The 26,782-nt window shown below is 37.2% G+C and overlaps 1 protein-coding gene across 1 annotated transcript in view; it reads left to right on the forward strand.

Moving 5' to 3' along the window:
• Positions 1-17,773, forward strand: part of GYPA (glycophorin A (MNS blood group)) — a 52,860-nt gene extending 35,087 nt beyond the window's left edge. Inside the window, exons 5-8 of the mRNA XM_004456522.4 lie at positions 14,173-14,208; positions 15,592-15,677; positions 17,050-17,119; positions 17,741-17,773. Of these exons, the coding sequence (XP_004456579.2) occupies positions 14,173-14,208; positions 15,592-15,677; positions 17,050-17,119; positions 17,741-17,751 (203 nt within the window). The 3' untranslated portion in view covers positions 17,752-17,773. The remainder of the gene's footprint in view (positions 1-14,172; positions 14,209-15,591; positions 15,678-17,049; positions 17,120-17,740) is intronic.
• The last annotated feature ends 9,009 nt before the right edge of the window (positions 17,774-26,782 follow it).

Consider the following 26,782-nt stretch of genomic DNA (forward strand, 5'->3'; position numbering starts at 1 on the left):
TCTACCATAATGGGGAAGGCAGATTTGTATCCAGTTGGTTGCATGAAAACTACCAAAGTAATGTCACTCTTTAGGTGAGAAGAAACTGGATCCTTGCATTTCACACTTGACCCACTAACTGACCAGTTAATAGCCATGCTGTTCTTCCGTTGAATGGAGAGTTCAAGCAAAAAGTGGGAGGGCTACTCTAAACAAACACTAAGTCCAAATGTTATCACACAAAGCACTTTATCCTTTAAAAAGTTAATTTTTTTCTAAATTGTAATTGACTACGTTGTCTTGCAAAAAAGAAAAATGAATGGCTGCAGAAGGCTACTACGTGATTACAACTTGGTCCAGATTGAACTTTTCAATCCTTTGGTCCCCATGCAAAATGAAATATTTCACTTTAAAAAAATGCTTCCATGATAATACCTTTCTCCAAACATTTTTTGGCACTGGCAGGATCCTCATATTTTATATCTTTATTCTATATAAAACCATAAAGTCTGGTGGAAAAGACATAGAGCTAAAGGTCAGCAGATGTGAGTTTTTGCCCCAGTTTTACTTCAAATTAGCTGTAAGATTTTATGCAGATAAATTGATCAGTCTGTTTTCATGGTCATGACAATTCCAAAAACTATAAAATAAATTAAATAAACAAAAACAAACAACTATAACACTTAGAAAATTGAGTTTTCTAACTTGGAAACTATTTAAGGCATGTCATATGCAGGGTGTATCCTTGTTCAGGGTTTGCTTCTGCAAGATAAGACTTCTCCTATCATCTGAAAATCAGGAGGGCACCAAAACCAATGCCAGCGGCTGCAGGGCTGACTATCACATCCCGACAGGAGCTCAGCTCCTGGGCCTCAGGCATAGAGCCAAACTGCTGGTTATTTGTCCAACATCTCCGTTTACTTTTATTCTTTCTAACAATAATTCATGTTAGAAATGTCAACTCTTTGGGAAGGTTGTGTGGTCTAGTGGCCAGAACATGAAGTAGAAAGTTAAGAGTCTGGAGCTCTACTCCTGGCCTCTCCCTAATGAGTTGTGGGCCAACATGTCAGCCCACTGCCTGGGTACAGTGGGAGGAATCCTCATGCTCCCTCCACCAACCCCGGACATACACTTCACCATCTGGCCCTTTAGCAAAAGTGAGTAAAGCAGTGTAGAAAAATGAAACAGAGATAAAATGTTTGATACCATTCAGATGTTATGCAAGTGCAAGCATGAAAGCATTTTCTGAATTAAGCAGAACAATATTAAATTGACCTGTAGTCTGCAAACAATGCAAATGGACTTTTAGAGCTGATTTAGCTACCGATAACTAGGGGCCCTGGGAACAAAAAGGCACAAGGGTAGTAGAGGGACCCTGATTATAATTCCATTCTAAGAAGTTTAGGCAAACTCTGCATGTTGTTTACTGCTTACAAATTTGTTAGGATGCTTTCTACCCCGTTTAACAGATGATTCTATTGTAAGAAGCCTTATTTACAGTCCACTTGTTCACAGAAACGTTGAAACTATGTGTAACAGAAGATATCCACATAAGTCTGTTAGCTGATTAGGGCTTAGGGCCTGGCAGAGCCAGATAGCCCAGGCTGTTGCTATCAAGTAGCGCATTTGGACTTTCTTGGTGGTGGTTGAGGGAATGTATTATGGGATTTGTGTTTCCATGTTTTGAATTTGAAAGTAACTTAAGCACTTGAAGATGTACAGAGATATTTCTTTTGTTAGTCCTTTCAGGTTTTTTTACAACCAGCTGTTGACTTATTTATTTTGAGGTTATTGAAAAAATTCTTTAAATTGCTCCATGTGAATGCTCTCTGGGAATAATTAAGAAAGTTCTTTAAAATCTAATTAAATACTAAAAAAATATAAAGGTTTATCGTTGTGATCAGAACTTTTGCTATTTCAAGCTGAGACTGTTTTTTAAACTCTAGACTTTCAATAACAAGTCTTCATGCTCTAGTCCTACCACTGAGCCAGCTCAGGTATTAATTCCTGCTATCCTTTTTTCCAAAAATGGAAGAAAAACTAAGGTTATATTAGAGGCCAGCTAAAATTATTAAATAATTTGGGGAAAATGATGTTTAAAAACATTTTTTATCAAATTGTTTTTAGGGAATTTATTGATTGATTGATTTACTGTTTTGGTGGTTTTAGGTGACTGTGATAAGAAATTGTAACAAAGCAATTAAATCCAGATAATTAAAGCTCCTAAGAATTTAGGTGGCAAATTTCAATCTCACATTGTTGTGGAATTTAAGAGAAGTTCAATTAATTGAGTATAGAGAGGCCAGGACTCAGGAATGATTTTGAGAAGGAAAAAATGGTTTATTGACGGCCGGCCGGACTCGGGAGCTTTCTGTTTGAATCCCGAGCCCGGAACAAGATTTTCAAACGTCTTTTATACAGAGAGGAAAGGCCAAATGGTCCCTTTGTTTCAGTTCTCAATAGGCTTCAATTAGCATATATCTCTTTCACATCTTAGGTAAGCTTTTAGCAAGGACTCCAGACATTTTAGATAAGCCTTGGTTTTTGCATTTCCCCTAAATACTTAAAGTTTATAGCCCTTGCTTTGTTAAACATTTCCTGGGACTGGAGCCTGCTGTCACCGTCCCTAAGGGCAGGACTGCAGCCTCTTACCGTTCCACACCCACAAGTCAAACAACTTAGTTATTTCTGAAGAGACACAAGTCAAACAGCTTAGTTATTTCTGAAGAGACAAAGAGCCTTCCACCCATAGCCCACATCATTCCCCCCTTTGTCAAAGTTTACTTGCTAAGCTTTGGCATAATTATTGTTGTAGCTATGAGGTGGATGACTGTTTGTTGTCTTGACTGATTATTTATCAGTCTTTAGTACAGCATCAAGGACCGTTTTTAGAAGTTTAGAACTTTTCATTCTGGACAGCAGAATCTTGGGCAGGGGCCTCCCGCAGTTATTCTGCTGCCACTGGCACTCACGTGGATTTCCAGTCAGGTTCCAGATCCATCTATTACTTTTATTTTACTCTTAAAGAGTTTACACCTTTAATTTAAAAGGGGTGCTGAAGGGAGACGATCTCTTTTCTGTAACTGCTTCCTGCTGGCCATGGGCTGTAGTCATTGCCTAATAAGGTGTAAAAACTCTTTAATTTATTCTAACTGGAGGAAGATGGATCTGGCATTCTGTACGAAGTTGGATGAAGTTTTCATATGGTTAATAAGATGTTCACTCTGAAAGAAACAAACTTAATTAAAAATTTGGAATACCCGTTTTTAAAAGAGGACACATTGGATTACAGAGGTAGACAAGGTTAGATGCCTATAAAGATGGCATTCCTTAAAAGCTGGTGGGAACAGCATATATATTCTTTTTTAAGTTATCCATCTTTAGAGAGAAATTGCAACAGACACTTAGCTTTGTCTGAAGACACATTCCAAGCTGTTCAATGATTGACACTCATTCACTCTGTCAGATGCTCCTGGTGAACTGGCACTCCTTGGGCAACTGGCTTCACTCAGGATTAGAACACTAATTTGGAAATACTCTTAGTTTTCACCTGTGGGAGTGATCAGAACTACAGAATAAAGATTTTTACACCTTGGTTTTCATTGTACAATTTCTAGCAATTTTGACTTGTTCAATAGGTGACTCACCATCAGCAAGCAAGCCTCACTTTTGCTAACTGAGACTGGCTGAGACTGCCACCTTATTCTATAGACATGTTATTAACTGTTTAGAAAATGATTTTACCAGGAATTTAACATGTCTAATATACTTCTGCACTTGATCCAAAATAGAAAAGATTACTTAATGCATAAGGATTCAGAGTTGCCATTATTAGTTTTGAGTTTCAGGTTTGTAATACTTTACATGTTATCTCTCCATGAGAGCAGGCCATAATGCCAATTGTGTTTAAGTTTTACTTACAGTCTCCTGGTATCATGGCTCCACTTAGCATGTTCTTCAACGCAGTGAGCAAGTTGCAGCATCCTTCCAGTATTCCAGAGATTTTCCAGTATTCTACTAGCCTGGTGCATAGTGCTCTCTGGCACCATGGAACAGTGCCAGTCTGGAGGCGATATCCATTGTACACTTGGCTGTACCGAGTCATTATTGGCTGCAGGAGCTTGAAACTGCAATATAGTTTCCATCGACTTCAGGAGCAGAACCAGAGACTGATATAGCACATATTTTTAATTGAGGGGTCCAGTGACCAGCCTAGCCAATAACTCACATGGAGAGGCCACCTGTAATGTATACAAGGCCTGGTTCGAATGCACAAGAGTTTGACAATGTTAAAGTTTATTCCTTGTTTTATATATATTTTAAACAACTTAACGCAATACATATATCAAATGACTACTTACACAATTTTACTATGAAGATAACAGTAGGTGCTTTACTTTAGTAATAGAGGAAAAATATTATTTTTCATTGTTAGAATGAAAACAATTTTTCCAATAGAATCAAGACAACTTTTTATTACCATTTACTTAAATGTGTATTTTGCAGTGGCCTTCAGACAGGTTTATTATCATGAAGTTATTTCTGCTACCAATACCAATCTAAGTTTCTTTAGTTAACAATGACTTCTACAACTAGAATTATTTAAACATTTTCAGTTTGGAAGATGTTTTACAAACTCTTTATAATTGACTATAACCGCATTGACTAGACACCTCATGTTTAAATAAACTTACTAAATTACAATTACCAATGAAAGAAATTTACTCTCTATTTAAGAGAGCCTATCTACAATCTTTTCCCTTTAGCCTAATTTCACCAATGTGAACTTACAATTTTCACTTACAATTTTCATTACTGTAAAGATTTTGTACATATGTTAATTTAGTTTATAAATTAACTATGGGAGATTACACTCAAGTTAAATAAAATTGAAACCATAATAGTTTATGCAAGGAATGTTCTCTTTTTCCCTTACAGGAAGCTAAAACTTCTTTTCTTTAAGTTATGAAAATTATTAATTTAAAAGCATAACTGACTACCAGGTTTTAAAACACATGCATACTGACTTCCAGGTTTCAAAACACATTACACAATTACTTAATTTTTTAAAATCATAACCCAGGAAAGATCTCTCCATAGTTTTTATGGACTTTCCTTTACTTACTGAAATTTGTTAATAGAGCCACTAATTACCTTATTTCATTGGAAAGAAATCTTCTGGAAGAAAATAAGGCTCACCAGATTGTGGAGAAGAAAATACTTTATTCTCAATCTTGCAAGAAGGGGCGCAGAGCCAGATATGGCTGTTGCCCCGAACAAAGAAAAATGACACAATTTATACCCCTAAGCCTAGCATGCAAGCTCTTCCTGTTTTTCCATAGATTGGATACTTCAGAAGTTACAGCTTATCTGAGATTTAACTTTCCCACGCAAAAGTTTGATTTAACTGCTTCTTCTATCACATTCCAACCATTTTAGTTTTTACCTGCTCCCCCCCTTTGTCAAATAAGGAATAGAATTTAGTGCTGAAATGGCACCGACTTAGTTAGCTCCTTCTTGGGCATCCTTCCACTGCCCATAGGACTGGCCTAAACTGGTCTCCTCCACTGCTGTCCAACCCGGGAGTGGGAGACTGAGGCAGCAGGCCGCCGGGTTACATCAACATTTTTCTTCTGTGAAAATTAACCTAATCTTTGTTTTGTTTTTTTCCAATTTATGGCTGACAAAGGTTTAAACTGGGAAATTACCAGGCAAACTGATTCTTAATTCCCTAGCCTAGTAGATAGGTTTAATCTGCCACACCTAGTCTTGCCTTAAAAGCTCTTGCAAAGAGGAGGCCCTTTCCCAATTGTTTCCATAATCAGATTTCTATGACTTTTTCATCCTGCTTAGTTCAATTTGGGCTTTAAGAATATTTATAAATATAACTGCATATTTAATTTTTAACAATTTGAGCAAATAGGCAGACATGAATAGTTTGACACAACAACATGACTTTAGTTACTTTAAACTTTTCAAAGACTTTTGAAACTCTTCTTAATTTGCACTATGACCATGCAGTTTACCACAAGAATTTTCTTTCTTACTTAATGGATTGTAATAACCAAAATGTTCTCAATGCCTTAGCACCATTTTGTTTTAGAACTTTATATTTTACCTTGAAATTAGCAGAATTTTGGATAAGCAACAAGATTAGTTTTATATATATTTACTGAGGCTATTTGAAGCCTCAGGGAGACAGACTGCTTTCTCTCATGAATTGCCACTCTTAGGAACACTGACTGTCAAGTCAGGAGACTTCTCCCCCTCCACCCCCCTTTTAGTTTTGGAGATAATAAAACTCCAGTGGTCATTTAACCTTATTCTATCAGGCAGCAATTTATTTAGTTTACACTTGAATTCATGAGAGAAAGGGTTACTAATACCAGAAGAGGAGACAGTGATGTCCCAGCTCTTCTCAATTATGAAATAACCACAGGCAAAGGCAAAGGGCGAGGTTAGGCCTGAAGCAACCATAAACAAAGGAAAGGTTAGTGTAGAATTTACACTTAAATAATAGTTTCAGGCTAAATTCACCCAGCTATAATCTCAGTTATTGTCTTTCCACTGTTTTACAATATAAATGCATTTATAAATGATTTTAACTCTTAGTTACAGTTTTTATTAATTTTTTTTAAAACCTATTAATTTTATAACACCTTTAAATACCTTTCATTCAACTTATAACATATTAAATGAACTTAACCATTACTTTAATTTTTAAAGAATAAATCTCTTGCAGTTAGTTTGAAATAAAAGGCTACTTTTCAGGATTTGATTTCTAGAACATAAAATGTTCTTTTAAAAGAGGTAAGACTCTTCTTCAAACATTGAGGATATGATGAGGTTAAAGCACAAGAAGCTATTGATAAATGATTTTCTTTATATATTGATCTTACTCAATTTAATCATAAAAATTTCTCTTCCACAAACCTTCTACACTTTCAGTATTCATTCAGGTTCTGTCCCACACTCTACTCTTTCCAATAATCAATCATTTTATCTTAGGACAAAATCACCTTCTGTTACCTTAACAATAAAAACACACTCCATATATCCCACATACTAAGTTACCAGGCAAACTTCTTACAACATATAATTGCCATTAATACTAAACAAGTTTGTTAAAATAATGAACTTTTCTTCACTTTAAATACTTAGTAGCATGTAATACCAGAAACAGTTTTTTTGGAAGCAAGTTGGCAGGGGAGATTGGCTGCCGAATAAGTTTGTTATAAAATTGCCTTTTATTATTATTATTATCAATTCAGTTTTGTTAAATAATGACTTTCTGCAATTAGCCACTTAAATACCTTAAACAATGCTTTGTAAAACTTTTATATTTATACCCTTAACACGAATTTTACCTTCACAGAACATTCTCTTACTTAAGGTTACTACAATACCTTCTAAGAACCTGAGCAGAATGCAAACGTATTTTGGCTTTGACACCCTAAGGAGGGAACTTTACTGCATTTATTCTGATTCTGCTTTTCACCTCCTTCACTTCCCCCCCTTCCAGGCAGTCGGGTGCACAACAAACAGGAATGCGGCTTATGAATAGAAGGGTGGACTCACTGGAAAGGGGCAAGCCGCTCCCCCCTTTCCAGCTTTCAGCCAAAATGGGCAGACAGAACCTACTCAAATTTGGCAACTCTCCCAGGAACCCAGCCGCCCTGACTGGGACATTCCCAACAGACTTGGGTGCTTGGCGCGGACACAGATGGCCTCCAAGCCCCGGCAAAGGGCCAGACCAGAGACAAGACACCAGAACATGCACAAACATCTAGACTCCTCAGCTTTTGCCCCAGAATCATTTCACCCCCTTGCCAATGGCAAGGGAGGGCTCCAGCTCAGCTGTAATTCTACTTCATGTAAGGACACAACTCCAACACTAACATTGAGCTGACACAGACAGAAGCACAAAGGTCACTAATCTGACTCACAAGTTTATATATTTATTTTCACCACGGCTGCCCCCACAGCCATCACAAACCTCAGAACACTTAACATTTGGTATAAAGCAAATTCATTCACAAATTAGCACCATAACAAAAGATTTCAGCTAGACTTTTCCACTGTTTAAACTTTACACCCAGACCAAGCTCCACCAGAAAAGCCGATCCATTTTCCTGTAACCAAGTTTTGTTTTCCTTAATCTAGACCAATTTCCAGGATATTAGGACTCGAACCTATAAATACCCTTCCTATTAAAATCGAGACTCCACTCCTTTAGTGGATATAAGACCAGTACCAGATTCTAACATGCAGTTAGACAAACCCAAAACACCAGGGCTTTTCCCCGGTTTTCCTCCTTTTCCCAAGCCTAGAGAGAACGGCTTCCCCCCAGCCTTCTGGGGCTACTAGGGTTCTCTCGGGAGGTGATCAGCCTCCCCTTCCTAGCAATTAAAGCTAGGGCCTTCCAGACTCTGCTCACCCGGGGAGTCTTACCTTCTTCCCTGTTCGGAGCTCTTTTTCGTTCCCAGAATCTTTCTCTTCAGACCTTCCATTGCCCCTTGATTTTGTCGGGAAGATTCTGGTGGAGCCCACATCTTTTCTGGATTAAATTTAATCCAGGGGCGCCCAGATTTGGGGTTCACCCGAGTCCTCCCGGCTTCCTCGGGGATTTGGAAGGGGCAGCAAAATGCTACCGTCTCTGGCCTTCATTTTTGTCCCTTCGTGGTCGCCATTAATGTTGTGGAATTTAAGAGAAGTTCAATTAATTGAGTATAGAGAGGCCAGGACTCAGGAATGATTTTGAGAAGGAAAAAATGGTTTATTGACGGCCGGCCGGACTCGGGAGCTTTCTGTTTGAATCCCGAGCCCGGAACAAGATTTTCAAACGTCTTTTATACAGAGAGGAAAGGCCAAATGGTCCCTTTGTTTCAGTTCTCAATAGGCTTCAATTAGCATATATCTCTTTCACATCTTAGGTAAGCTTTTAGCAAGGACTCCAGACATTTTAGATAAGCCTTGGTTTTTGCATTTCCCCTAAATACTTAAAGTTTATAGCCCTTGCTTTGTTAAACATTTCCTGGGACTGGAGCCTGCTGTCACCGTCCCTAAGGGCAGGACTGCAGCCTCTTACCGTTCCACACCCACAAGTCAAACAACTTAGTTATTTCTGAAGAGACACAAGTCAAACAGCTTAGTTATTTCTGAAGAGACAAAGAGCCTTCCACCCATAGCCCACATCAACATCAATATGACCAGCAATCAGTTCTTGCCAGAGCCTAAAAAGAAAATGCCATGCACAGGATTGGCCTTGGATAAGGTGTGTGCAATTTTGGAAATTTCCTCAAGGGCTTTGTTCCTTGCTGTGAAGTCTTCAAGATTAGATATTCTCAAGTTCTGACTGCAGTTTAGTGCTTTGCCTAGAAGTGACGGTGGAGATTATATAGATACTGTGGCCTAATTTAGGATGGATTTTAAGGCCAATGTGAAAGTGTAAGTCTTGCTCTGTAAACCTGGGTTCACTTTTTTATCTCTTTGGGCGACAGGACACAATTTCCATGAAATGGTTCTTTCCTGTGAAGAATAGCTGTTGGAAAAGAAGGAAGTCTACCTATTTTGTTAGAGGGTTAGAATTGTTTTAATGAAGTTCTAACGTATATTAATGAACTTTCTCTCCTTGAACACTTTCTCATATTGATACAAAAAAGTGACATATGATTTGCTTAGAAAGATAAGTATTTTTTCCAATCATGTCTCTCTATTCTTACCTTCTTTAAAATTAAAATCATCCGTGTGTCTGTTTCAAGAGACATTAGAATCTATTTTTGGGTCTTTGTCATGCTCCTTTTACCACTTGCTAGCATTTTCTGTCCTTTAAGCTCTTAGGCTACAGGCCTTCTCCAGCAAAGGCACTGTGGAGAAGAGAAAGGCCCCTGGGTAAGGAGTGGCTTGTTTGCGAGGGAACTGCTTGTCTTTCCACTCTTAAATACAGGTAGGCTCCCCTTAGGAAGTGCTCTAGGCATGCTCTTTTCCCTGTGTCCTCCTCCATACTTTTGACAGTCATCTTGCCCAAATTAAATCTGCTTAAGGCTCGTCATTGGCTTTCCATTGCCTAAGGATAATATCCACGTTTCACGACGTGGACCACATATTGGCTCTTCACTACCTCTTCAATGTCGATCCTTGCTGCTCACCCATTTCTCTACCCCACTCCTTCTCAAGTCTATGTTGCAGCCACACAGATAGCTGCCATTCCTCCAACTTGCAATGATGTATCAGATTCGAGGGTTTTGCTGACCCCTCTGGCTGGGACTAAATGCCTATGCAGTCTGCCTTGACTTGTTTCAAAAGAAGACCTCCATGAGGCTTTTCCATCTCCTCCTCTATCAAGTAGAATTGGCTGTTATCTCCTTTGGACCCCCACTTTCACCATCATCCTAAAATACTTTCATTTATTATATTTAGATTAAATATTTGTCTCTCCATACTAAACTGGAATTTCCTTAAATGGAAGATAATGCAATATTTCTCAGTATATTCCTAGTACATAACACACAGTAGGCATGCCAAAAAGTTTTCGTAAATGAATAAGCAATACCCAACATTCCAAGTAGCCAGAGAGGCCTATGAAACACATATTTGGATTCTGAGCAATCTGTCATAGCTTTTTATTAAAACTTTAACATACCATGCTGAGCACCGGGGACTTTGTAAGATTTTTTAATCTAAATCTAACTTGGAGAGGCCAGGGAAGACCTCCCAAAGGGAGTAAGCATTTGATCTGAGATCCAAAAAGCAGCTAAGTAAGCAAGCGGGAAGAAATAGTTCAAGTGTAAGGAACAGCAGGCACAAAGTCTTTAATTTTAAGCACCGTGTGCATATTTAGATATTTAAACACAATGATCCCATATTAGATGTAATAGCTAAAACTTCAAATGTTGTATTCCAAATGTTTAAAATGTTTACCTCTAGGTATTTTGATTATTGATGATTTTTTATTCTTTGTGTTTTCTCGTATTTCCTAAATTTTCTTCACTGAGCCCAGATTAATTTTGTAATATAAAAAAAATTGTGCTATTAAAAAATAGTAGTGTTTGTGCATTTGTGTGCAGTTTTGTTTGTATGCATATCTGTTGATAATAAATCACTGTGTCCTGAAGTCAGTTACATCAATTATATCACCTGGTCATCTAGATCCTGCCTGTAATCTCAGACAGGAGCCAGCATTTCCTATAATTCCATTACAACTCTGAAATTCTACTTTTGAAAGTGAGAAGAAAGTGTAGATTGTGAACGGTTTAACTGACTCAGCTTCTTTCAAGCTAGGAGAAAATGTAATTTAATAGTGTTTGTTTCTTAATTGTTTGTCTTACTGGGCAAGTAGGAGTATGCCTGGGAGATGGAGACAGAGGCATGGGGTAGAACTTTAGTCCTTGTGTAAGCAGTTTCTACCTTTCTTTAACATGGACAATTTCCCAAAGTCATGCAAAATACTATGCAAATGTAGCTTCAAATCACCCCTTTATGAGAATGGTAACAAAATAGCCAATAGGAAAGCAACATTTACTGTCTACCAAGTTCTGTGCTAACTGATACACACATATATATATTATACACATATGTAAAACTAACTTAATCCTCACAATTAAGCAGGCATTCTCATTTTACAGATGAAAAAGCACACTTTCCTCATCTGTAAACCCCTCCCAAATAGAAATCCTAGAGCTGCCACTGGGAGAGACGTGGGATAAATTTGTCTTTCATGATATGCTTTGCCATCCACTCAGGCACCTCATCACTGTCTCAACTTCTCTGGTATACAGAGCATGCGTCCAGGCAGCCCCCATCAGTGACAATTCTTTCTGCTAAAATGAAATGTGAAGAATCCTTTATCAATAAAAGCATATCTGTCTAAGAAGAAAAAAAAGGGGGGGGGGGCGTTGTATTGCATCTTTAAATAGTTGCTCTGGAGTCATTGTTATGATGCAATTGTGTTTAATGGATGCTGTCCCTGGGGGGAAATTGGACAAACCCTGAGAAAAGGAAGCTAAGTAGGCAAAGTGCCCACTCTGGAGGAATTCTCACCACAGACATAATACTATGGGCTAAAGAATTTAAAGCACAAATGATGTGGTCATGAAGGGGTGGCCCAGATTACAGAGACCCAGCAGTGCTGTAAGGAGAGCTTGTGGTCAGGACGAGCTGGGCTGACTCCTACAGCCCTTCCAGAGCTGCTCACTCTGGGAGAATTTCCCTGCAAGGTCTTTGTCCCCTTAGCTTTAAAATGGGGCCAATATGGGAAGTGGACATGGCTCAACTATTAGAGCATCCATCTACCATATGGAGGGTCCAGGGTTCTATACCCAGGGCCTCCTGACCCATGTGGTGAACTGGCCCACATGCAGTGCTGTGGCACGCAAGGAGTGCCGTGCCACAAAGGGGCGCCCTGTGTAGGGGTGCCCCATGCGCAAGGGGTGTGCTCTGCAAGGAGAGCCGTCCCGCATGAAAAAAGCACAGCCCACCCAGGAGTGGAGCCACACACATGGAGAGCTGACACAGCAAGATGACGCAACGAAAAAGAGATGCAGTTTCCCAGTCCCACCAGATAATGCAAGCGGACGCAGAAGAACACACAGCCAATGGACAGAGAGAGCAGACAACAGGGGAGAAGGGAAGAGAAATAAATAAAAAATAAATCTTTAAAAAAATAAAATAAAATAAAATGGGGCCAATAATATTTACCTCACAGTTTTCTCTAAAGATTACATAAGAATATGTCTACAAAAGTGCTTAGCTCAGAGCATGACATATGGTAACTGCCTACTAAATAATAACATAAGCCAAGCTGGGTGCTAAGATAAGGGTGGGATCAGGCAGCATTCACTATCTTTCTTGTTATTTTTTTTATGGAAAAGAAAGGAACTTTACAAGTGCTGGTTAAAAGTAAAAAGGGAGCCAGTCTTAGAAAGGGGACACTACAGATTTAAAACAAAACCTGAAATAAGACTTGAAATGGCTAACATTCATAAATTAATAGAAACATTGAGGAAATTTACTGAGATAAATGGAAGAAATGGATTTTAAGGTCAGAGACCAATTAGACTTGGAACTAATTATAAGGCTTCTGGGTCCAACTATACAATTTAAATTTCAGAGTGACTTCAATGTGAAACCAACATGTTGGTGTCAAGCTGGAATGCATGTAAGGACAACCTCTAGATACACACAGTGCTGGATGATGCAAAACAATAAATAATGGCTACCATGGTGGAGTACTATAATGTTTTTCATGTGCTATCTGATTTTATCCTCACAACATCCCAAAGAGATAGGCATTATCATCTTCATTTTGCCCAAAGCATATTATGCACAGTGGAATTAAGTAGCTTGTTCAAGGCCACACAACTAATCAGAGCCACACTTATCACTGAAGCTCCCGTCAGTTTTCCTCCACAGCCATACTCTAACCGTATCTACTGCCACAAAGAAAGACAAACTCTAATCACCTTTAGGCATAACTCCTCAAGAATGACATAAAATATAACCAAGTCTTGACTATGTGATACAATGTAGTGTGATATTTATAACAATTAGTTTCCAAAAAACTGGTTAGACTCTAATAGCAAGAGGGCTTCACGATGGTAATGGCTTATGAAGACAGCAGAGAAACAAACGTAAGATGTAGACTGATAAAGGGAAAGCTGGTAGAACATTAGGGTCGCTGGACTGGACTGGAAAACCAGTAGGACTGTTGGCAAAAGTTCAGATGAGATGAAATGCATTGAGGGTTTGGACTTAGCTGGATTAGGCAGTGGCTGTAAGATGAATCTGGAAAATTCATACCAACTCCTTTTTGGGTTGGATGAATCTGTATGGTGTGATGACTCCACGTATCCCTTTTCTTCTCACCATTTTACATTTTTTTCTTTAGTACACTGCTTCTAATGGAAGCAGATAAGTGATCCTTCCAATACTTTCTCATTCCTATTCCCTTACTTGACAAGATGGTTTGCTAAATTCTGACCCATAAAATCTTGTTAGGTATTTGAAAGTAGATGAATTATTAAGAGTCAGTGAAATATATTACCTCATAAATTTTATTAGCTAACTCTTGAAATTTGATCAAAAACTCCTAAAACATGGTTTTAAAAAAAGACACCCAATAAACAGTCTAATTCCAAAAAAGGCTTTTTTAGACATGCCTTTTTTTCTGACTTTTTCAAAATTTTGTCACTTTAGGATTCAGACAGATGGAGCACCCTTTCTCAGAACCTGGTAAGTTGATATTTTACATGGAATGATAATAATTCCATTTTAAATTACATATTAGTAGTGTCAAAAAAACAAGAAGCATCTGATTTAGAAACAGAATAGCATACGCTATTAGCTTTAGTTGCACAAAATTATAAAGGCAAATAAAATATGCTCTTTTTAAAATTAAAATAGGCATTTCTTTCTTATTTTCTTAAGCACTTTGGAAAATAGCAATACCTAATTCAGTAATCATTTTCTTTTACCTGGGTTTTTTTTAGCCTTCCAACCAACCACGGGTACTTGAGAAAGTCTCTTAAGAGGTCATAAAAGCAACTGAATTTTCCTGTTCCTGTAAAGAAAGCAGGGACTCTGTATCATCTAACTAACTGGTATCATTTCAAGAATAAATACAGATCATTCATGCCTCAATCCTGATTCATTTTGTCTCAAACTTGGGACTATCTTTGCAGTCTGCTCTCACTGGTGACTCACTGGGCCCCTTAGGTGCTTCTGTAGACCTGGCTTTAGTTGAATGATGCCCGCATTTAGTGGGCTGCCTTCCCAAGCCTCTCTTCCCACTTGATCTGTGTCCATGCTTCACACAGAAAGAGTGGATTGCAGAAACAAATCACTCTCTGACACATTAAAGCTAAGAAGGCAGGAAGGCTGAACAATACCAGTGGGAAGAAAGGCTAATTTTATTTTATTTTTAAATTCAGTAATAGGGCTCTTAAATATAAATTAACCAAACAAATATGTCATTTTACCTGTGTGTCTAGACTTCAGGTCTATTTACTTTATTGGAAGCACTGAAGGCACGTTAAATAAAAGCAGAAATACCTCTAACTTAATTGAGTTAAATTTTGTTTCATTCCGCACATGTGAAAATTTGAAAAACAGTTTTAGTTACTATGCTATAGAATATGCACTAAGATATAGTGGAAAGAGCCGAAGCTCACTACAGATGACCTGGCTTTTAACAAGTTTTCTAACCTAAGCTAAGGAACTTAACACCTCGTTAGGCTTCTTTTCCTTCTTTGTAAAACTAATGCTTATTCTAGTTTCCTTCCAAACTTATGATTCTACTATCTGTCCAATATCATTTTATAATTAAGACATTAGCTCCTCTCACAGTTTTCAAAATATAGGTCTTGGGTCTATCACTAATTAGCTGTGTGACCTTGGACAAAAGTCTTTAACACTCTAAGTTCCAGTTTTCTACGTGGTTACTGTGAAAAAAAATATTTTTGAAATCATGAAGTATACATAAAAGTATATTAATATTTTTTAATAAAAAGGCAAGGGGACATTACCTTATTTTACTTGTTTGTTTGTTTTTTTGCTTCAACTGACAATAGTAATTTATTACACTTTCATAATTTTCTATTTCATTTTCTCCCCAAGTGATAATAGTCATTGTTTTTGCGGTGATGGCAGCTATCATTGGAACTATCCTCCTCATTGCTTACTGTGTTAGCAGACTGAGAAAGGTGAGAAGCCAGTTTTAAATTTTTCTCCAAGTATTGGTGACAGTTTTATGTGGGTTTATTACTCTGATTTCAATTAAACTCAACAAGAAACAAAATTCCATAAAACTCCATCTTTTCACACTGATCACAGAGAAATCGCTGAGGTTTTCTTGGCATTTACTCAACGTAAGAGAACCGCAAATATAAAACTATACCCCATTTTCCAAAGAAAGATCATGCAAAACTTTTGTCTAACTTGATTTAATATAGTCTGAGATAAAATAGTCAAATTTCTACTTCCAGTATTTCTTTATTAATTTATGCATAAAAATATTTAAAATAGCATGTTTGCATATATTTAAAACTTTTGCTTTATTCCAGTCTTGCTTTACCTGAAACAAATATTTTGAACTTTACCAATAAATTTTCAGCATCCATGATTGTTTTCACCACTAAAACTCTGTTTAAATCCACATAGCATATCTCTCCAAAGCATACAAACCTTAATAAAACTTTCTGTTAAGTTTTTCAAGGTACAACATTTGTGTATGTGTTTATGACACTGTCATAATTCCAGATCATACATATCTAGTCACAAAACTTTGGTACAGATGGGTTTTCATTCATCCTCAATCCTAAATCTTGCTTTAAAAAGACTATATTTAGAGAGGTAAGATCTATATAATGGTAAGGACATAACAAAAATGATGGTAAATCCATGTTAGGTAATTTTGCCTCTTTTCTTTTCTAACAACTTTTGTTAGATTATATTTATAATCATCCAAACCTAGAATTAATTGTTCTTACTTCATGTAAATGTGTCTTCCTTAAATAATACTTTGTAAAGTGATTGAGAGTTTGTACTTTCATATGAAAGAATTTGAAAGGACCAGAATGTAAGATGAGTCTTTTTGTCTGAAGTATAAATATGGGGGTGGAAATCATCGCCTTGTGTTATGTTATATGGAAAACTGAGTTGCCTTCTCTCTTGCTGAATGTTCAAAAACTTGAAAAAGTCAAGAGATATTAATTTTGAAAAATTCAGAGAAAATTATATATATATATATATTTGGTAAAGGTCAACATGACAGAGCTCTTACCCTCTTTTTTCCATTTTAGTTATTCATCACAGTAGAGAAATATATTAGAAGTCAGTGTTTCGAGCAATAATTCTCCTGATGAAGCACCAAATGCTGTTTAAAAATACAAGCTTAAATTGACATTTGAATGTGAAACAGCAATTTCTCCTCACCTCCAAAAAAACTTTACAATGTGAATTACAACCAACTAAAAAATATTTAGGAAAAATAACATTTTAATCTGTCATTTCCTTTATGGTGCCTTAAGCTTTAGAAAATTATGGTATTCATATTTTTCTGGTTTTTATTCATAGAAAAGTGTACAACCTCCACCTTCACATGAAACAGATGTTCCTGTAAGTTCCGTTGAAATAGAAAATCCAGGTTGGTACTAATATTCTTGTTACCCTTTGCAATTTTGGAAAGGAAATAAATAATGAGTTACTTCTTTCTGAGTTTTATTTGGTGGGCGGGGGTGGACAGGCATGAATACCCAATTAGAATTTATTTATGTTCCATTTCATTGGTGCTGCACTCAAAATATATATATATATTTTTTAATATGAGCATTTGTTGGTAGCATAGTAATATTCTCCCTTAGGCACGAAGTGTCTTTTTAAAAAGTGAAACAAGTACTGTAAGTAAAAGAGAAACCAAGTTCTTATTTTCCTACCTGTAATGTTATGTTGAAGGAGGCAATACAGCAGGTAACATTTAAGAGTGTCGGCTTTGGAGTCAGACTTGGATTCAAATCCAACACATATTAACTGTGTAACCTGGAACAGACTACAAAAACTCTTTTGAAATAGAGAAAATGATGATATCATCCTCAAGAGTTTAATGGGAATGAAATTAACTACAACAGGCAAAGCATTTAGCACAGTTCTAAGCCATAGTAATTCCCACACCTGCTAGCCATCACTGATATTGCAGGCTCATCCCTAACTGGCCGATTCTGTGCAATCAGTCAATCAGCTGACCTCTTGCTTTCAATTCCACACCTAGGTGCTGAGTAAAATACCCATGTGGAAGACTAAGGTAAGTTTAGTTTGTCCAGAACGCAGTGTTTTTTTTTTTTAAAAGGAGATTTATGGCCAAGCTTAAGAAATGTAAGATTTTCACATTTTAGAAAATCCAGGTTTTAATATGCTCTTGGGGAAAAAATATGAAATCTAATAATGTTAAGAGCCACCTATTAGGCATGAGAGCATATTATAAGACCTGAGTAGTAGCTGCTGTTTCTAGTATGTGCCCTCCAATTTTGTTTAAATAACTAGCCAATTTCATTTATTTCATTTATTATGGCCCCTGATAAAACCTCACTAATGGAATGTATGGGTGCTATTAAACTTCAGCTGAGGCATAAACCCAGGTGATGTCTGTTTTGGGAGATAGCCACAAAGAACAAGTCTTGGTGGAATGGTCTTTAATGCTCAAACAAAAGGGATCTGATTTTGCCTTCTACAAAATTGAACACTTTCCCCTTAATTATCAAAAATCATGATTGAACTGAGATCCTATAAACTTCCAGATTCCAGTTTTAACCCTGGATGGCGCACACTTCATCTTCAAAGCACTTGCTAGGTTTTTTAGACTTTGGGAAGATAAAATATAGGTTTCTACAGATCTGCCATCAGTAATCCAGTCTACATGCAGTACTTGTCTCATGCCAGGATCCTGTGTGTTCTTCGAGCATTAACAGTGACTGTTACATTATTACTTCGTTCTAGGAGGGCATTGCATGTATAGTAAATGGCATTGACATAATTCTCAGCTAAAAAGATTCATAAAATCTTACCTCGAACAGTAAAATTTTTCTAGTCATGTACCCAATTCATGTCATTTGCTAAAGTTGCCTTGTTATAGAATTTGAAGCTGGTACAAGTGGCTGTGAAGTATTTAATTTTATGTACATTTTACCTTTTTTTCAAAAAAGTGTTTTGATGCAGTTTTTAAAATGGAGTCATTACCACCAAAGCCTATTTTTTTTTTTTTTTTTTTTTTTTGTTACCTAAATTCCTATTATTTTTTGCTACTCATTTATTCCAGGGTCCAATTTAGGGTTTAGGATTTCCTCTGCAGGGTATGGGTGTAGCTCGAATGGTTGAGTGCCTGCTTCCCATGTATGAGGTCCTGGGTTTAATCCCCGGGATCTTAAAAAAAAGCAGCCTCTTTGTGGAGTAAGCCACAAAAGTTTGGGACAATTTAATCCACCACAGTATGTCTCAATAGCCTTGTAAGTTTAGTTCAGTTAGGTGCAACAAACATTTATTGAATGTCTATTCTGAGCTGGACACCATATGCAACATTAGATGTACTAAAGTGAGTCTCTGTCCCTGAGAAGCTGGGTGTCTAGTGGGAGACACAGATAGAAGGTGATTCTTGCAGGGAACAAGTTTTGAGGCAGCAGAGGTGATGGGCACCTGACAGAGACAGGGGCAGTTGGGAAATTCTTTGGGAGAAGAATCATCTGGGAACAACCTTGAAGGACAGATGGAGGTTACCCAAGTCTGTGCAGTACCAGGCTTCTTTCTGGGCAGTAGGACAAAGACAAGGAAGAAGACAGAATACAGCGTGCCCAAGCATTCCTGTCCACTTCCGCATTAGCAGGACACTGCTTCGGTTCCTTGTTCACGTCTCACAGAAAGGCAGGGGAAAGGCAGATGATTCAAAGTGTAGGTTCATATTTGTGCAAATGAAGTTATTGTGTCTTAGTAAGTTAGTGAGATGGGGTTATAAAACCTAATTCTCCCTCACAGGAAATGTGAGAAGACACACAAGATTATTCAAAATGCATTTATCCCATTTTCATAGAATACTGTTCTAATTTACAAGCCAATGGCAATAAGAGATTAGACTGATTGTGCCATCTAAGCAAGATCTAGTGATGGTAAACTGTAATTCACACATGAATTCCTTTGACTTTCTTGAACTTGCACATGACTTATGCTTGAGAATGAGTAAACCTGAGTCAGCTGCCCACTCTGGGGGCCACATGCAACTCCACTGATACATTTCTCACAAGAACACTGTTAGGAGGTCCTGTGCCCTGTGATATTCAAATAGAAGAAAACTGTGGAAATGCTCTGTTTCTCTAAGAGGAAAAGTGCTTCCCATCCTTTCATGTACACTTTGGGAGTAACATAAATCCAGCCTCCCAACTATCGGAGTTGATGGGGAAACCTGCCTGCTGCCCTTCTTTGACACACCAGACTAAAATCAGAAAGGAATTTAGCAGTAACATATTCTGGAAGGGTTTCTCCCTGCTTATGTCCAAGAAAGAAAGTTATTTCAAAAGAGTTCTCACAGGCGTCTTCGGGACATGGAGCTGCCCTGGATGGTGCTTCAGAGGTAATCACCGGACATTGTAAATCCTCACAGGGCCTACATGATGGAATAGAGGAGAGTATGGGCCATGATGTGAACCAATGTATATGAGGTGCAGAGGTGCCCAAAGATGTACTTACCAAATCCAATGGATGTGTCATGATGATGGGAACGAGTGTTGTTGGGGGGGGGGGAGAGGGGGGGTGGGGGGGTGGGGTTGAATGGGACCTCACATATATATTTTTAATGTAATATTATTACAAAGTCAATAAAAAAAAAAATTAAAAAAAAAAAAAAAAAAAAAAAGAGTTCTCACAGACTGGGGGGTTTGCCTTCAATTTCAAACATGCATATTTAATTCAACTCGCTCATTATTTACTGTCTTCCCACTGCATTCGGCCTCTGTGGCCCCTAAACAGGTTCCCAGTTAGTCTCTCACCTCAGGAGAAACTAGGAGCAGAGTAATTATGCCTCTTCTTTACTTAAGATTTTTAGAATAGATTTTCTGAGAAATTCTGCACCTTTCTTTACACAAACTCTAATAAAATTAATCTGAAAGGAGACTGCTTTCATTTTGTAATAATTATACTCAAGGACATTTCTGTTAAGAATGTAGAATCCTGAAATTTTATTTTATACAATTTGCAGTTGTGTTTAAATATATATCTGTCTTATTTTGCTGTTTGATGTTTTGTTCTCTATAATCCTTCTGTTAGAAAGAAATCTTCTGGAAGAAAATAAGGCTCACCTGATTGTGGAGAAGAAAAGAATTTATTCTCAATCTTGCAAGAAGGGGCGCACAACCAGAAAACGTGGCCGGCGCCCCGAACGAAGAAAAATGACACAACTTATACCCCTAAGCCTAGCATGCAAGCCCTTCCTCTGTTTCTCCATAGAATGGATACTCTAGAAGTTATAGTCTATCCGAGAAGATCTAACTTTCCCACACCAAAGTTTGTGATTAACCGCTTCTCCCATCACATCCCAACCATTTTAGTTTTTACCTGCTCCCCTTTGCCAAATAAGGAATGGAATTTAGTGCTGAATTGGTATTGACTTAGCTCTTTCTTGGGCATCTTTTTACTGCCTATAGGACTGGCTTAAACTGGTGTCCTTTGTTCCTGCTTCATCCAGGAGTAGGAAAGTGAGGCAGTAGGCTGCCAGGTTACATTAATCAATATTTTCTTCCTTTATGTGAAAACTAAACTAATCTTCATTTCTTACACTTCTACAGTAAAGTAATCAATGATAGTCTGCTCACCAAGCCAAATTTTGGAAGAACTCAGAGAAAACAAGAAGACTTCGCAGTGAAGTAAAAATAAATAAACATGTAAATTGGACACTCCACTAAGTTGTACACCTGCCTGGGTGTACAATTTTAGGATGGAAATTTTCATCAGAATGGGTTCCAGTGATTCAATGATGGGAAAATTTCCCTGCTCATTAATGTTTCAAGATGAACCACAGATATTTCCTTGCATACTTTCTTTTGTGTTAGCAGTTTTTTATAGTTCATTAATGGGGAATCAATCTGATCCAGACTTCAGTTGCGCTCTCCATGTTTTGTTAAGACTGATTTATTCTATTCTATTGTATTTAGTGATTATGCTCTGGCAAATGAAGGGCTTGTAGAACCTAGGTGAAATCTAAGCTCTCCTCTCATTCAAAACTTTGGAGTCTGTTTTTTTTTTTTTTTTTTTTAACAAATTACAAGGACTCTACATTTACCGTCTGCATGTACAGGGTCCTACAATTACCTGCATTGCAGAAAAGCAAGATATGGTATTACACAATTGATGATATTTTATGCACACAAATAAAGATTATGCTTAGAAATGCCCTACATATATTATGGCACACACACTTACCACATAATGCATAAATCAATACAAAAGCTTTTTCCCATAAAAAGTAATAGGTTACATATGTACTAATAAATTCAAAATAATTTGATGGTAGACCATTAATTCCTTCAGAGCACTAACTGGTGTGATGTGTTCTACTGGAAGAGTTATTTACAGAAGTGGTCAAAGCAATTGTATACAGAAGGAATTTAACTCTGGGAATGCAACCAAAAGAGCAAACTTTTAATATTTTGACAAACACCATATTTTAATAGGTCAATCTGTGTTCTCAATTAAATTTCCTAATCTATTGGGTCCCAGTTTCTTTTCCTATTCATGAAACTTTGGAAATCAGTGTTAATTATATAAAAGAAATTTCAGTTGTAAGAGTCTAAGGCTTTGCTACTATACAGCCACCATTCATTTATTTTGAAATTTGAAAAGTAATATATATACAGAGAAGTCACCTTCATGTGAGCTGCTATTTCCAAATTTGTAAAAATCCATGTGTCTTTCCATTGTTGCATGATAAATAAGTAAATAATTTTAGGTATATATTTAGGCTTGGCATTTTAAATGTTCGGTATTCTTGTTCTAATGAGCTTAAAAACTCTAAATCTTAGCCTTCCTCTATGTTCAGCGTGCTTTAGTACTAAATTGAGTATTTAAAATATAGAATGAAAATAAGAACAATACCACATTTCTATAGGTATACTAAAAATATATATAACTATTAGTTTAATTTATTCAAATGAATGACCAAGTGCCAAGGTAATTTTAAATGCAATTCTTTTTCAATAAAAATGAAATGTTGAACCAAGAAAGAACAGGTGACTCACCTTGTCTCTAAATTATTTATAAATCAAAGACAATAGTGTGACTGTGCCATTTCAACAAGAGTAAAGAATTTAGGATCTAATTAAAATGTGAATTTCTTTAACCTCCATAAATTTTTTAGGCATATCAACTGTACTTCTATCTATGTAGTTTTCACGTTTAAATTTGGTGTTTGTCAAAAGAAAGAAATGACCTTTATTGGCTTTTTTCTTTTTGTATTTGCTCCTTATTGTTTAAAATTTGATTGGCAAAAATTTGTAATACAGAATTCTGACCTCTGAAGCCAACATAGACCCCATGGGTGGTTCATGTTGAGTTCCTTAAAACTGGGAACTGGGGAGGCAGGGAGGAAGTAAAGCTCATTTGAAAATGTTATTCTTCAGCCTGGATATTTGCTTGTGTAGGTGCAAGCAAAGGCCCTTTATAGGACACCAGCAGTGGCTGCTGCCCTTCCAGGAATCAAATTGCTCAGTCCTTAGCATGCTTTATATATATATATAACCTGGAAGAGCAGGAAGTATACTTTGGATTCCAGATAAGAACTGATCACTGAGGAAAGTTGGAAGCTTTAAATACTAAAATGCACCACGTTAATGTAAAGACTCATTTCCAAACTATAAGAACTTCCTAAACCCAACTTCTTGAGATGTATTTCTTTATCCTAAAGAAACTGATTCTGGATCCCAGTGTCCTTGGGTTCTATTTATCTCTACCATCTGTGTACTATTGTTGTAGCAGAGAGAAGTCGGGTGATTGTGGCATTGAAGGCCAGGACGCAAGAATCTGAGAAGGAAGATGTATTAACAGCCAGCCGGCCTCGGCAGACTTCTGTCCTAATAGAAACTGAGCCCCAAATAGGATCTTTGGGTCCCTTTTATACAGAGGCTGTAGGAGTGGAGAGTCAAATGGTGCTTTTATGCAAAAGGATTTTCTTAGAGTTTTAAGTGTTTTATCTGAGTACCAGATAGGTCTTGAATTAACACTTATCCCCCACATTCCAGGTAAGCTTGAATTTACATATTTAGTCTGCATCCTCCCTGAATATCCAAAGCCTATAAAGCCTATAGACTTAAATGGCTTTCCGGGAACTAGGCATGCTTGGATATAGAATGAGTTTGAATTTATGCACAGGCCATATTTACTATAGCCAGGACACAGTGTTGGTTTTTACTCAGCTGGATTTTAGGGTAACATTTAAGCATGCTGACTTAGATTCCTTCGCCACATGGACAGTACAACCCTTACTATAGTGTGGGAAACTACTTCCAGGCACCAGGTGAACATAAGTCGCATTTTAATTTCTTTCTCTGCAACAAAAATCTTATCAAACTTTTATCTAAGCATTGTAAACAGTATAAAGTAGAAAACTAGATTTGGGATTTCAGTTTTTCCCATACTTCCATTCCTCTTTGTCCTTTCAGTTGTTGACCTTCAAGTTTTACCTGGGCGTAGAGCTGCCCTGCTAGACTGTATATTTTCCAGACTCCCCTGTACCTGGGTGGGGCACCAATGAAACACAAACAAAAAAATGCATGCAACTTCCAGGCCATCACTTTAAAGACAAGCCTCTGGCCCTAGATTTCCTCTTTCTACTTTTCAGTGAACTGAGCATCCTCCTTAGAGGGAAGCTATATTTAAAATGGCAAAGCCATCCTGCCACTCTGGGTCACTGAAAAACCTTGTAGAGCAGATTCTTCCTGCCTATTCTAGGCTTTTACCTGAAAGAGAAATAAATTACTATTTCATTTGAGTCACTGTATTTTGAGGTCTTCTTGGAGTAGGGGCTTAGCCTATGATTTAACTAATACACCTGTACAGTTCAATTATTTCATGCCACCCTCATATTACCTAGAGTTTCACCGACTTCATTCCCCAATCCTATCCATTTCCCTGCAAATCTAGAAATCCACAGGCACTTTACAACCTATAAGCAACAAAGCAGAAATACAATCAAAAGTGAAATAGAAATTCCTTCACATTCTCTTTGCTGAATAATCAGCCCTAACTGGAAAACTGCCTGTCTCTTACACTCATGAAGCAGAAATTCTAGGCTGCTGTGCGTGTGTGTGCGTGCGTGTGCATCTGTGTACATGCATGTGTGTGTGTGTAACTTCCTGTGTGAATGAAGCTGACTCAAGGCACCAGACCAGAGACATGGTGGAAGCCCACTATAATTAGTAACTTCAGCTGAATTTCAAACTCTGCAACTCATTAGCTGTGTAACTCTGAGCAAATTCACTTAAGCCTTCTGAGTTTCAGTAACCTCATTTTTTTAATGGAAATAATAATATCCTTGGCATAATATTTGGAGTAATACACATGGAGAAATACACCTGGAAAAATAAAGCACAGCTTTACAAAATATTTACTTGCAACATAGACAAATCAATGTCAATCTGTCCAAATCCAAATTCGGCTCCCCCAATCTGACTCTGGGAAACTTGTCTTGTTCTTCCTGTCAATAGTTTCCAAATAAACACAGTTCAAAACCTTAATAGAAGAGAGAATGCAGAAATAGATCCACACAAATATGCCCAGTTAATTATTGGCAAAGGAGCAAAACCAACCCAATGGAGGGTTGTTTTCAATAAACAGTGCTGGAGCAATTGGACATCCGTGGGCAAAAAAGTGAACCTCAAAGTAAACCTAAAAAATTAGACAAAAATTAGTTTGAAATGGATCATGGGCTTCAATGTAAAATGTAAAACTGTAAAACTTTTTAGAAAAATACATAAGAAATATTCAGGATCTAGCAGTGAGCAGGGAGTGCCTAGACTTGAAATCAAATGCATAATCCATAGGGAAAATTTGTTATTTGGACCTATCAAAATGAAAAACTTTTGCCCTGCGAAATGTCCTGTTAAGAGGATAAAAAGATAAATAGGTAGGAAGAAAATATTTGCAAACCATATATCTGATAAGAACAACTAAGGCCTATAATATGTAAAGAACTCTCAGAACTCGACAATAAAAAAATCCAATTAAAAAATGGGCAAAAGAAATGAACAGACAAAATATCACTACAGGAGGATATAAAATTCCCAAATAAGCATATGAGAAGTTATTCAACATGATTAGTCATTAAAGAAATGTGAATTAAAACCACAATGAGATATCCCTATTATCCATCAGAATGGCTAAAATAAAAATTTTAAAATAGTGATAACATGAAATGCTGGGGAGGATGTAGAAAACTGAATCACTAATAACTTGCTGGTGGGATTCACCAATTGCACATTTGGGTATTCATCCTAGAGAAATGAAAACTTATTTTCATTCAGTAAACTTGAACACAATAAAGCTCGTAGCAGCTTTATTGGTAAGAGCCCCAAACTGGAAACTACCCAAATGTTCTTCAATATGATGAATGGTTAAAGAAAAACAAAAACTGTGTCACATGGACCATGGAACACTATTCAGTAGTAAAAAGGAATTAAATATTGATACACGTAACAACTTGGATGATGCTCAATGAAATTATTTACTATTTATTTAGCCAGCCTCAAATGGATACATACTCAATGATTCCATTTACATAACATTTGTGAAATAACATAATTATAGATATGGAGAACAGATTAGTGATTACCAGAAGTTAGGGATGGGAAGGGACATGTGATTTTAAAGGGGAAGTAGCATAAGGGACTCTTTTGATGGTTCAGTGAAATATCCTGATGGTGATAGTGGTTGCTTGAAGCTACATATCTGATAAAATTGCATAGAGGTACACACACACACACACACACACACAAAGTGTGCATAACTGGTGAAATCTGAACATGTACTGTGAATTATATACCAATGTTTTTTTTTTGGGGGGGTGTTTACATGCAATTTAAATGGTTTATTTAACAAGTTATCTCCCCTTACCACCCCCACCCCTCCCCCCCGCCGGTTGTCTGCTCTCTATGTCCATTTGCTGCCTGTTTTTTGTGACCGCTTCTGTCCACACCGGGAATCCGTGTCTCTTTTTGTTGCGTCATCATCTTGCTGCATCAGCTCTCCGTGTGTGCAGCGCCATTCCTGGGCAGGCTGCACT

Source organism: Dasypus novemcinctus, chromosome 1, assembly GCF_030445035.2.
Source record: "Dasypus novemcinctus isolate mDasNov1 chromosome 1, mDasNov1.1.hap2, whole genome shotgun sequence".
Taxonomy (NCBI): domain Eukaryota; kingdom Metazoa; phylum Chordata; class Mammalia; order Cingulata; family Dasypodidae; genus Dasypus; species Dasypus novemcinctus.